Source organism: Arachis duranensis, chromosome 10, assembly GCF_000817695.3.
Source record: "Arachis duranensis cultivar V14167 chromosome 10, aradu.V14167.gnm2.J7QH, whole genome shotgun sequence".
NCBI lineage: Eukaryota > Viridiplantae > Streptophyta > Magnoliopsida > Fabales > Fabaceae > Arachis > Arachis duranensis.
In genome coordinates, this window is record NC_029781.3 from 10,685,741 (window position 1) to 10,698,119 (window position 12,379).

Here is a 12,379-nt window from a genome sequence, read left to right on the forward strand (position 1 = left end):
AAGCTGAGTCCTCGGTTCAACTATTTCTTGGATCGAATCTGGGTCGTTTTCTCTGGGATTTGGTGGGGTATGAGAAATGAGAAGTGGTTCGAATTTGCTTGATTCGAACTCCTTTTATACCACAATTGCATGTAATTCGAACCAATTAGGTTCGAATTATTTGAGCCAAATGTAAAGTAATTCGAACCAATTAGGTTCGAATTATTTGAGCCACGAAATGAAGAGTAATTCAAACCAATTAGGTTCGAATTATAGCTATGAAAAAGTATAAACAAATTATAATTTTTATATTCACAAACACTAAAGTCTTTGTAATTATAAATATCTAATAAACATAATTATAGACTAAGTTTTCATCCAAAACATAATTATAAATATTGTTCCCAAAGCAAAATAAACATAATCCAAAACATAATTATAAATATTGTTTCTAAAACAAAATAAACATAATCCAAAACACTCAATTTTCATCTTCATTCTCTTGTAAGTTGGGTTGGAAGAAGTTGGGTTTTGGTAAAAAATATTGTAAAAATACCCCCTTGCTAAAAAATACTAAGCCCGGCAGGGAAGCCCGCCCCGCCCTGCCAAAGCCCGCGGTTTAAGCGGTGCGGGTTAAGCGGGCTTTTGCTATTTGGCGGTCCCAATTTTCCAGCCTAGGCCACTTTTTTTGGCGGGTTACGCGGGCTGGCCCGGCGGGTTCAGGCCCGTTTGCCACCCCTAGCTATGAAGTTCGAACCAATTAGGTTCGATTTACGTTCAAATAGAGTTCGAACCTATTAGGTTCGATTTATATAGAAATAGGCTTTAGCTAATTCGTGAGTCACTTTTCTATTTGGCTTATTCATGTAACAAGTTTCCTTCCATGGTTTATTTGTGTTTTTTATTCTAAAAAATAATTGTATGTTTATCTAATTTTGTATCGTTATATTTAAAAAATATTTTTTTATCTACCACGTATTTATTTAAAAAATATTTGATAACTTTAAAAAATTGATGAAAATTTATATTCAGTTGTCAAATTATAATATGAAGTTGATATTTAAAATTATTAAATAATAATTTAATTAAATTTGTCAAATTATTTAATAATTTTTAACTATTAATTTTACAAAAAGAGAACTATAGGGAGTATTCGTAACAACAAAAAATTATTAAAATTTTATCAAAATTAAACTTTTTAAAAATTTATCATACATGTGAGTCGTAATCTAATAACCTTCTCAACCGAAGTGAGAATGACCTAATAACCAAATACACTGTGGAGGCTGCTGAGTGCGTTGCGAAAAATGAATATTTTATTTTCTTCAGTTTCTTTTTCCTTTTTCATTTTTATAAAAATTAAAGAAGATATTAATTCTTATTTCTTTCGAACACACATAACATAGATTCCTCTGTGCTTTCTGCTTTGCTCCCTGCTTATATATCTCCATCTTCCTCATGAACCCCCCAACATGCACTCTATTTTCCCCCTCTTCTTGGATTTCATTTTCACTCTCATCACCGTTTAATTTCCCTCCATTTTTTCCCTTTTTCTCTTCTTCATTCTCCACAATCTCAAATTAATTCAATAATACAAAGCCAAAACCCATACACAAAACAAAAATAATGCTCTCTTCAACGTTTATGACCGCATCTCACACCTTATTCACTCAACCATCAAATGATAATCCCTCTCTTTCCTCAAAACATAACACCAGAAAAACACATCAACAACTCAAACCACCAATCATATCTTCCTCCTCAATAAAAATTCAAAGTCAAACCCACCCCATCCTAACGGCGCCGTCACTACCGGTAACCTCATCATCCTCGCCGTCTTCCATCACCGTCAAACTTAACCGTCTGGCCTCGGAATTCAACACGCTAACAGAACCCATAGAACGCGTGAAGAGACTTCTACATTACGCATCACTGCTTCCACCATTCGAAAATTCGGATCGGGTTCCAGAGAACCGGATTTCGGGCTGCACAACGCAGGTGTGGATTGTTTCTGCCATGGACAACGATGGCAAGATGTGGTTTCGTGCTGACAGTGACTCTGAGATTTCGAAGGGATTCTGTTGGTGTCTCGTGTCGGCCTTCAATGGGACGTATCCCGTGGAAGTGTTGCATGTTACCGAGAAAGATTTGTGCCACATGGATCTCTTGGGATCGGGTCTCAAAGCCCAGTCGAGGATAAACACGTGGCATAATCTCTTTCTCGGAATGCAGAAGGCCACTAAAGATTTGTTATTTAGGACAGAATTGGATAAAGGTGGTTGTATGTATCCTATCCGTGGAATCCAATTTGAGAGGGTAGGATTGAGTGCGGAATAAGTTCTTGTGTAGATTGAATAGGATATAAGTTGAGTCTTAATCCTATTTAATCAACTCACATCTTATATATGTATAAGATTATGTTACAAATAAGAGTTGAATCAAAGACTTCTTATTTGGAGTAAAAAGTTACTAACCAATTCTATCGAATGATATATAAATATCAAACTATAACACAACTCTAATCTCTTCTCTCAGATCATAGTCCCTAGCAACCAGCCCCCGAGAACCTTAATCTCTCCTATCAATCTTTCTACAACTCAATGTCTCCTTGCTAACATTTTCTGTCGAAAATTCGTCGCACGTCACTTCATCAGTCGTCCAGGCTACTACCCCCTTCGGCGTCCATCACCTTCTTGGCATTCCTCCCTCGCCGATGCTCACCTTCTCCTTTCTCTCTCAATGTCGTCACTTGCTGCTTGCTGCTCACAGTGTCTATGTCGCCTGCACCAACGTTGCCTCCCCAACTGCACCTCCGCCTCTTTTCTGCGATGACGAATTCGCTCAAACCACGTCTTTGCATCACAACAATGACATTGATCCAGCTGCACCTTTGCTCCGCGAAAAATCTGCACTGCTTCTGCTCCACGATGAGGAATCTCCTATGTCGTTGGCCACCTCCTCCATTGCAAGTAAGTTGGCCATTTCTATCATTAGATTTTTTAAAATTAATGTTTGAACTTTGTTGTGAAATTGGTTTAATTTTAATATATATTTTAATTTCAATTTGATGAAATTGCTGTGAAGTTGGGGTTTAGGATTTGAATTTTGTTACTGTGAAATTGGACTTAGAATTTGAAATTGATTATTGTAAAATTGGGTTTAGGATTAGAATTTTGTTACTTTAGAGTTTGGAATTGATTACTATGAAATTGAGTTTAGGATTTAACTTCTATGGTTTAAAATTCTCTTTAGGATTTTCTTTGCTTTATTGTAAAATTGATATTTGTTACTGTGGTTTTGTGAAATTAATGTTTATTACTGTAATTCTGTAAAATTGTTGTGATTCTATTATCTTTAAATGTTTTAATATTTTATTAAATAAGTTTTAATTTGAATGTTTTAGGATTGTCTAAGATGTCTGCAATGAATCATATTCTTGAGAAAAAGAACTTATAGCCAGTAATGTTCAACCTAGTCTTTTCAAACTACAAGAATCCTAATCTTAAGAAAAGACTATTGATATTATATTTGTATCATAATTGTATTGTTTGTGGGATGATGATATTGTTTGTATTAAATTTTTAATTTATATGTTTATTGGGTTATATAATAATATTGCATTTTTTGCTAATTCATAAATAAGATTGGATATTCACGAATTAAGTACGAATAAAGTTAAGATTGACATGTTTTTAACCCACTAATAAAGTTAGAATTGAATTTAGACTTTGTATCCTACTTTATTCATTGCTACCTTTAAAACTGAAGGAAGAGGCTTTTCGTTCGTCAATGGTGGTTGATAATAATGATGGACATGTTGGTGGTGTTCTTGCAAATGAAAAGCTTTCTGGAATTGGGATAATTGTATTGTGTTATTAGTTTTTAGACTAATGAATTATGAGCTAATTACTATGGTACTTGCATGGTTATTTGGTGTTAAAATTTTGTTAAATTTATTTTTTATAATAAATTTATTAACTCTTATATTTTTAAATGAAATATTAATTATTTAATTTTAATAAATTTATTAACTCTTATCTTTTCTCTTATGTTTTTCCGTTAAATGAAGAAGAAGTAGAGATTAGGCATGAAGATTATCATTTGAAATTAGAAAAATGAATTAATTGATGATCCATGCAAGTACGAATTATAGCGAGATTGATACGAATACTTTTCTTGAAAAAATATCTATCCTTTTCTTTCTTGCCATTTCTCATTGGGTAGACCCACATCAATTTTTAATATATTTTAGTGGATTACATTAATTGTTTTATTAAATATGCATACTGACCACAATTTGGTATTCGAATAGATTCAAATTTGATGCATACCATAGTGTAGTGAAAGAAGTTTTATGCTCACATCTCTTTTAAAAGAAAAGACCAAGTAATTGATTTCGTTAAATTATTGTATAACTTTATGTTTTTACTACATTAAAATTACTTATTTTAAAATGTGAAAAATATATTTTAAAAAAAATATGGACATCAAATCACCTCTGTCCAGTCTAAAATTTTTAACTTAGAATTTAATTAATTAGAAATTATTAGAAAAATTATTAAGTCCTCCCTATACAAATTATAACTTTGATACCAATGTATTAATTAAATAAAAAATATTAATGAGTATTTATAATAAATTTATTTTGATATACGTGCGTGAGCGTGACATATATTCATATATTGATCGAAGAGAATAAAACTTTTACTTTTTATTTTACTCTCAGAATAGTTAAAAATAATCAGGACAATTAATTGAAAGTCTATCTGACACCATTTTTAACGGAATGTATAGTAATTTTACCATCAATATATACCAATAATTAAACACACCCTCTAAATCAATATTTTAAATTATATAAAGCATTTTCTTGTTAAGAAAGCATTTGACAATTTCTCAAATGGTTGTTGAGAGGATCTTAATATCCAACTACTTATTACAGTTTACCTTTTTCTCTTTTCTAACATTCAACAATTACTCAAGTTGCGAGATTCAACTTTTAGTTTTATGGTTTCTGGCGACAAGATATTGGGAGACTCATTTTAACTAGATATAAATAAAAATATATTTTAGATAAGTTAAATTCTATTTGCAGATAATACTAATAAAATATTTTTTTTTATTTTTGTTTTTTTAAAGTTAAAAGTAAGACTCGAACCTGATTTCTATAAAAAAATTATATCATTTGAATTATAACTCGTTAGTACAAAATATTTATTGTTAGTTTGTATGTTTAAGTTATATTATATCTCATGCAAGAGAATTACAAGAATATTCATGTATGGATTACTTACTAGAGCTGTTTGCGCAATAAAGAAATTAATTAAAGAACAAAACAACTTCCGTATATCGATTGGCTATGACATACTTCTTGTTTGATTCTTGTAGTTTTTAATTGTGCAAACGATCATGGTGGGTTAGTTACGTTTTTTGAAAAAATAATTATTAAACTCCGAGTTAGAAGTGCAAGGTATAAAACAGTATCACTCAAACAAAAATTAATTAAAAATAGTACTAAGAGTAAGGTAGAACCGGAAGATTTTTTTTTTCTTTCTTATATTTGTATGTGGTGTGAGTTTTGACGAATGATGACTATTATGACAGATTCATCACCGATGATGAAGAATTGAGATGGAAGATGTCAGTTTTCTGATGCTTATTGTACAAAAGGGTTGTATTACGGTACAGATCAAAATTTATAAATATTTTATATTTTAATCTCATTTCGTTGTACATGTATTGGATGTTTTTTAGCTGACTTGACTATTCTTTATCTAACTCTTTGAATTAGCATCTATTTGATTTGGTTCGAATATAGGCATATGGCAAGTGGTCCTTGAATTCGGGTTATGAATTTTGGATCTCATTAAAAAAGTGAGAAAAAAATTATATAAAGTTGGGTTAGAAACAAAAAACAATAATTATGTAAAATAAGACTATTGAACTAGAAAAAAAAAAGATAAAAGAGCATGTTAAAAATAATTAATTTTTTTTACTTTTTAGAATATATTTAATTGCAAATATAAATTAAAATTGTAAAAAATTTGTTTTCTCTATATAAGATTTAAATGAAAATAGAAAAAGATTAGTTGAAAAATTAATACAAGAATCAACCAATATGGAAATGCCACATACATCAAACATATTTCAAAAATATATCTATAAAAATTTAAAATTTTAATTTTAAAAAAGATTAAAATACTTTTATAATTAATTTTTAGAGGTAATGACCAAATCAGTACTCGAAAGATTCAAACGCTGACATTTTGGTACCTCATTATTGTTATTGACAAAATGATCTTTAAAAAATTTTAAAATTTGACAAGCATGCCCTCGAGCTCGCCGGAACAAATTTCCGGTAAGCACAATGCTGATGTGGCCACCGTGTTTTGGTGACTTGGCAAATCACCCCCAAAGTTCCCTCCCCAACGCACACTCCCTCCCCTTCCCTCTCCCTCCCTGTCGCAGCCCCATCCCCAACGCACACTTCTCCCCCATCGCAGTCCCCGCCGCATCACAACCCCCTCCCCAACGTACACTTTTCCTTCCTCCTTCAACACCACCATTCATAGCAACAACAATTTTAACATCAACAGCAACAACAACCTCCATCACTCTCCCTCTCCAACGCACACTACTCCTCCCTCCCTCAACCCTACTACTTGCAGTAACAATAGCCTTAATATCAACAGCAACAATAATCTCCACCACTCCCCCTTTTCCAACGCACACTTTCCTCTCACTCCCTCAACACCACCATTCACAGCAACAACAACCTCAACATCAACAGAGTTGCCCCAAATCATGAATTGTCTCAAATTTTTAGGTTAAATTATCATTCAAAAAGATTAATAACAATAAAACTCAGAGAAATGGATGACGTGGCTGCATCAGAAAAAGAAATGCTTTGTTTTGTACGTGGCTTTTAGGTCACAGGCAAAGGTTTCGAATGAAGAGTTGGAGGAGATAGCGATGGGGTTGGAAGAATCCATGGTGAGTTTCTTGTGGGTGATAAGAAAGAAGGATTGGGTTCTACCAAAGGGGTTCGAAGAGAGGGTTGAAGGGAGAGGGATGGTGGTGAGGGAGTGGGTGGATCAATGGGAGATACTGAATGATGAGAGAGTGGGTGGGTATGTGAGCCACTGCGGGTAGAACTTGGTGGTAGAGAGCGTGTGCGGCGGGGTTTCGATGGTAGCGTGGCCAATGATGGCGGAACAACACGTGAACGCGAGGATGGTGGAGGAGGAGTTGAAGGTTGATTTGGAGGGAGAGTGAGTTGAGAGTGTGAGACACTATATTGGAAAGGGGATTAGAATTCCAAGGGGTAAAGGAAGGGGATTAGAGTTCACAAAAGGAAATTTTGGATTGAGGAGGGAGGAAGTGCGTTGGGTATGGGGATTAGGGTTAGGGAGGGGGAGGAAAGGATTATGGTTGGGGAGGGAGGAGAGTGCAGTCAGAAAGGGGAAGGGGGAGTGCGTTGAGGAGGGAGAAGGAGAAAGAGAAGCGTTGGAAAGGAAGAAAGGAAGAATTAGAGTGGGGGAGGATTTTTGCCATGTCATCAAAAATGTAGTGGCCATGTCAGCACTGTGCTTGCCGGAGATGTGCTTCGACGAACTTGTGGGTACGCTTGTCAAATTTTAAAATCTTTTAAGGACCATTTTGTCAATAACAATAGTGAAATGCCAAAATGTCAATGTTTCAATTTTTCGGGTACTGATTTGGTCTAATTTTTAAAAGAACAAAACAATTTTTGAAGATTGATTTTAGAAAAGCTAAAATACCTTTTAGTTTGTTCTTAAAGGACTAAGATATCCTTTTAAGCATTAATTTAAAAAATATTAAATTATCCTTATATGATTAACTAAGATTGATCGATTGTATTAGTAATTATGAGTTCAAATTTAATATTAAAAATACTAAAATAACCTTTTATTTAATTTTAAAAGAATTAAAACAATATTTTAAGATTAATCTTACAAATATTAAAATTAACCTTTAAAAATTAAGGTTATATAATTATATCTAATATTCTTAAATCTAATCTTCTCAAATAACATTTTAGTGATTTGAATATCTAATATTCTTAAATCTTTTAGTGATTTGAATAATTGTTTAGTTTGAGAATACTTGAAAAAATAACATTATATAACACTATTTTATAAAAAAAAATATCATTTACAATGCACTGTTAACTATAAGTTTTAATAAAAAAATATTTGCCACCTTTAATATTGATTAAAACTAAAAGAGTAATTCAATTATTAAAAAATATAAACATAATTGATCATTACAAAATAAAGCCAAATTATCCCAAAAAATTATTATTTTCATAATAAATATTTAATCAATAATTTTGTGCCAAATAAAATTATACATTCAAATACCACTTAAAAATTAAAACATTGATTTTTATGTTTTTATCTCCAAATATAAATTATAATTTTAATTAATTTTTTTATTATCACTATTTGCATAAAAACTCATACTTTTTTGTAATTTTTTTTCTTATTATAACATAAATTTAGTATTTGTAAATATATTACCAAAATGTGCTATGCATATTTAAATAAGAAAATTAAAATTATTTAAGATGTTTAAATTAAAATTGAATATTTGAATTTATTTACCTTATGAAGATAAAAAAAAAACTAAATTTTTTGTTAAATCCTGAGATAAAATAAATGTTTTTTTCCTCAAAATAATCTTCAAAACAATTATTTAAGTTATATCAAAGCAAATAATTTTAATATAACAATTAACAAGCCAATGTTAAATTGTTAATATACACTTGATTTTTGGTACAACAAATTTAATATTTTTCATTGACTCTCAAGTACTATTTAATGTTATTTAACTATTATGATCCTATTCCTCCCACAGAAAAAAAAAAATTAATTATTACTATATGTGCAAGTCTACGAGCTAAGCTAGCAATGATAATTGGCTTCTGCAAAACTTTAAGCCATTTAATACTTTGTGAAGCTATTTTTCATTATTAGAAGAAAATTACGTGTTAGCTATGTTTATAATTAAAATAAAATATCTGTATATTGATATCTATATCTTATAATTTCCCTGCACAAAAATAGGGGGTGTAAAGTGTAAATAGGTGCATGTGGTTGTTATTAAGCCGTCTTTTCAAGCCATTTTTTTCTCTTCCTAATTTCACTCATATTCCACCTTAATCGTTTAATTTCTTTGGTCCCCAATAACAATTTCCTGTATAAATTCTGACTAGCATTTTTCTATATATGTAAGTTTATATAAAAATATATGTCTACTTATATTATCGAGGATAAAATGCCATTGATGTTAATAAAAAATATTATATAATTAATATAACTTATCAATTATGTAGTTTATTAAAAAATTAATCCTTAAATTAGAAGTTTATATGTTATAAATATTATCTTTAAACAATTTTATACCCATCTAAAATTGTTTGTTATATTTTTTATATGTATAAAAATTAGAGTAAAGCATCCTTATAAACCAAATTTTCTCAAATTTACGTGTATCTTCAAAGTAAAAAAGACTTTACAAATTTATGTAAATTGAATTTAATAAATTTAAATTAAGGTAATAAATAATAAATTGAATCTATGGGATTTGAATTATTTGTTATTGTGACTCGAATATAAATCAAATTTAAAGAATTCGAATTATGTCATGCCAAGCTAAATCGAATTTATAGAATTCGATTTATATGATGCAGGCTAAATCAAAGCAATAAGATTCGATTTACATCACATAGTAAATCGAATCTACTAAAGTCGATTTACAGTGATTAGTGGCTTATGATAAATCGAAGCCATTATACTCAATTTACTATCTATCATACTCGAAGGATTACTATGTGTTCATAATACGCAGCGGAAGAAAAGAAAGTAATCCTTAAAGATCTATTTTGTGCTTAAACTTTATTCCAATAATAAATATATAGTAGATCAGATCTAAATACCTGTGTACGCTAGTAAAAATCACTTTCTCCTTCGATGGTACGAAGGCGCTATGCGTATCCACACCGAGACTAATCTTTGCTGTCAACTCCTTGACCAATTGACATCTGATCTAAAATTGAGAAACCTCTTGCAACTCTTTGCACGCCATAAAATTCTTCTCCAAGAATTAGGCTCACATACGTTTATGTGCGTAGAGGTAAATGAATAAAACTCTTGTTATTCTCTCTCATCAGTCATTCCTCTACACTTAGCATACATATATATAGCATGAGATTTGTTACTGATTTTTAAATTTGATTCTCAATTCAAATTTAAATCATATCTTGAAATTTCAAATTTGAATCATTCAAATTTTATGAATCATATCATAACAATTTAAAACATAATCGATTTGGATCTCATCCAAATTTATAATTCAAATTCAGAAATAGAATAACTAATTATTCTAAAATCTCATTTAATATTTTCAATTATCATATTATTATTATATTCTTGGTGCTAGCAAAGAATATAATAATATTCTATTTGAATTAATATAATTATTTATTTGATCAAATCAAAATAATAATTAAATAATTCTATAGCAAAGGTTAGAACACTCGTTAGTGTGTGACCCCATAAGTTCAATACTAAGCGGGTAGTAAATTAGTCGTACTAAATTTACTAATCAAGGTTGGCGTCTAGAGCTCAAACTCTTTACCGAGAGTTGACGGATTCCTTATTGACTAATCATTAATTCTACAAGTATTTAAATCATACTCAATATCCATTCAACTAGCACCCTAGGGTATTAGGTGTCTGGAATCAAAGTATAATAAATACGTTGTTAATTACTATGATAGTCGCAGGTCAAAGGAAACTCTATTATTATGTTCATCTTGAGAATATCCTATTGACAAATATGCGGTAATTATAACCATTAGGAATTCTCAAAGTGAGTCAGTTCAATGGTCATATCTCTATATGCACCATCTATATATATAATTTAATAAATGAGATCTATTAATCTTCATCCAATGAAGACCATTATATATATATTGATCTTTTCGGATTATTAATGTCCTTTTTAATAATCCTATGACCAAGAACAATTTAGATTAAATTATAAAAGATTTATCTCTCAATATTATGATCACTGTCACAATGATAAATATCTAAATTTAATCAAGGACCTTATTATATTAACATTTTAATATAATAATAATAACAAATTATTTGACACATGATTGATTGGATTGTGGTCATACTACTTATTCCCAACAATCTCCCACTTGCACGAGAGCCAATCATGATAGACTGGATCTTGGGCATACTATTATCTCAATAATCTCCTACTTGCACTAGAGCCAATCAATCATGTTTATAATTTTCAATGCACATTTGTGTTTATCAAAACTCTTTTGACCTTAAACACCTTAGTTTTTGAGCATGTTCGCTTGACCTTTTGTAAAATACACCTAGTGTATAATAAATATCTCGTTTTCTTAAAACATGAAATCTCTCGTTACAATAGACATAATTTTATTTTAAGGACAATCCTTATTGAACATAATTATAAAAAATCTAAGTAACCATTAGACCTATCTTTATAAAATTGTATCATTATATAAATAGACTACTTTTTCGAAAAGTTAGTTTGACGATCAAACCTTTTATACTTTTAAGAGAAAGTATATCCTCTATTGAGCGGTATACAATTCTAATAAGGGTAATGCTACTGTGCTGATGGAAAAATTTTTCCTCATCTGCTGAGGAGGCGTGGCACTAAAACAAAGATGACACATGTTAGCATTGTTTCTACATTTGTGCTGAAAAAAAATTAGATGAAACCAAAATTATATTTAACAAAACCAAAATGTTCCAGCAAAAATTTTAATTATTCAATAGATTTTTATCTAATTTCATAAAAAAATATAAACCCAAAAACAAAAAAAAAAAACAGAATAAAAATAACATTAGTCATTCATTTTGAATAAATGATTTCTTTGAAGCAGGGACAAATTTAAAAGAGAACAAACATAACTTTTTTAAACAAAGTTGATGGTTTTAAGTATTTAAAGTTATTATATATTATATAATTTTATTTTTAAAATAGAGTAACTAACTATTTTAGATAAATAATTAAATTATTAAATTCAAAAGTAAGTAATAAGTTTTAAATTAAGATAAATATTATTTTTAATCTTTTTTGTTAAATATTTTTTTAAAATTTTTAAAATTTAAACTTTTTTCCTCTTTTTAAATATTTTTTCTCTTAATGCTCATACGTATTATCATATAAAAATACTTTAATATTTATAATAACAAAAAAATCTTTATAAGTACCTGCATGAAAATAAATTATTTTAAAATTTATTTATTTTTCTTATAATATTAAAATTATAACATATTAAGTAAATTCATTAAAACAATTATATTTTATATATTTTATTCAAGAA

At 29.6% G+C, this 12,379-nt stretch overlaps 2 protein-coding genes across 3 annotated transcripts; both read left to right on the forward strand.

The window, feature by feature from the left end:
• Positions 1-1,380: 1,380 nt before the first annotated feature.
• On the forward strand, positions 1,381-2,335 carry LOC110272395 (sufE-like protein 2, chloroplastic). Its single transcript, XM_021132702.2, has one exon. It carries the CDS (start codon positions 1,606-1,608, stop codon positions 2,314-2,316), a length of 711 nt encoding a protein of 236 aa, XP_020988361.1. The 5' UTR covers positions 1,381-1,605; the 3' UTR covers positions 2,317-2,335.
• A 357-nt stretch (positions 2,336-2,692) lies between these two features.
• Positions 2,693-5,715, forward strand: LOC107469156 (uncharacterized). Of its 2 annotated transcripts, none has more exons than XM_021132705.2 (2): positions 2,693-2,948; positions 5,584-5,715. In XM_021132705.2, exons 1-2 carry the CDS (start codon positions 2,693-2,695, stop codon positions 5,607-5,609), a joined length of 282 nt encoding a protein of 93 aa, XP_020988364.1. In that variant the 3' UTR covers positions 5,610-5,715. The 2 variants fall into 2 exon arrangements, with proteins under 2 accessions (XP_020988364.1, XP_020988363.1); XM_021132704.2 differs by lacking the exon at positions 5,584-5,715 and adding an exon at positions 3,748-3,909.
• Positions 5,716-12,379: the final 6,664 nt, after the last annotated feature.

Bases quoted from the DNA above. Each gene is read 5' to 3' on its own strand.
- LOC110272395 (XM_021132702.2), top strand. From the start codon at position 1,606: ATGCTCTCTTCAACGTTTATGACCGCATCTCACACCTTATTCACTCAA.
- LOC107469156 (XM_021132704.2), top strand. From the start codon at position 2,693: ATGCTCACCTTCTCCTTTCTCTCTCAATGTCGTCACTTGCTGCTTGCT. The intron at 2,949-3,747 runs GTAAGTTGGCCA...TTAAAACTGAAG, and splicing joins GGCCACCTCCTCCATTGCAA to GAAGAGGCTTTTCGTTCGTC.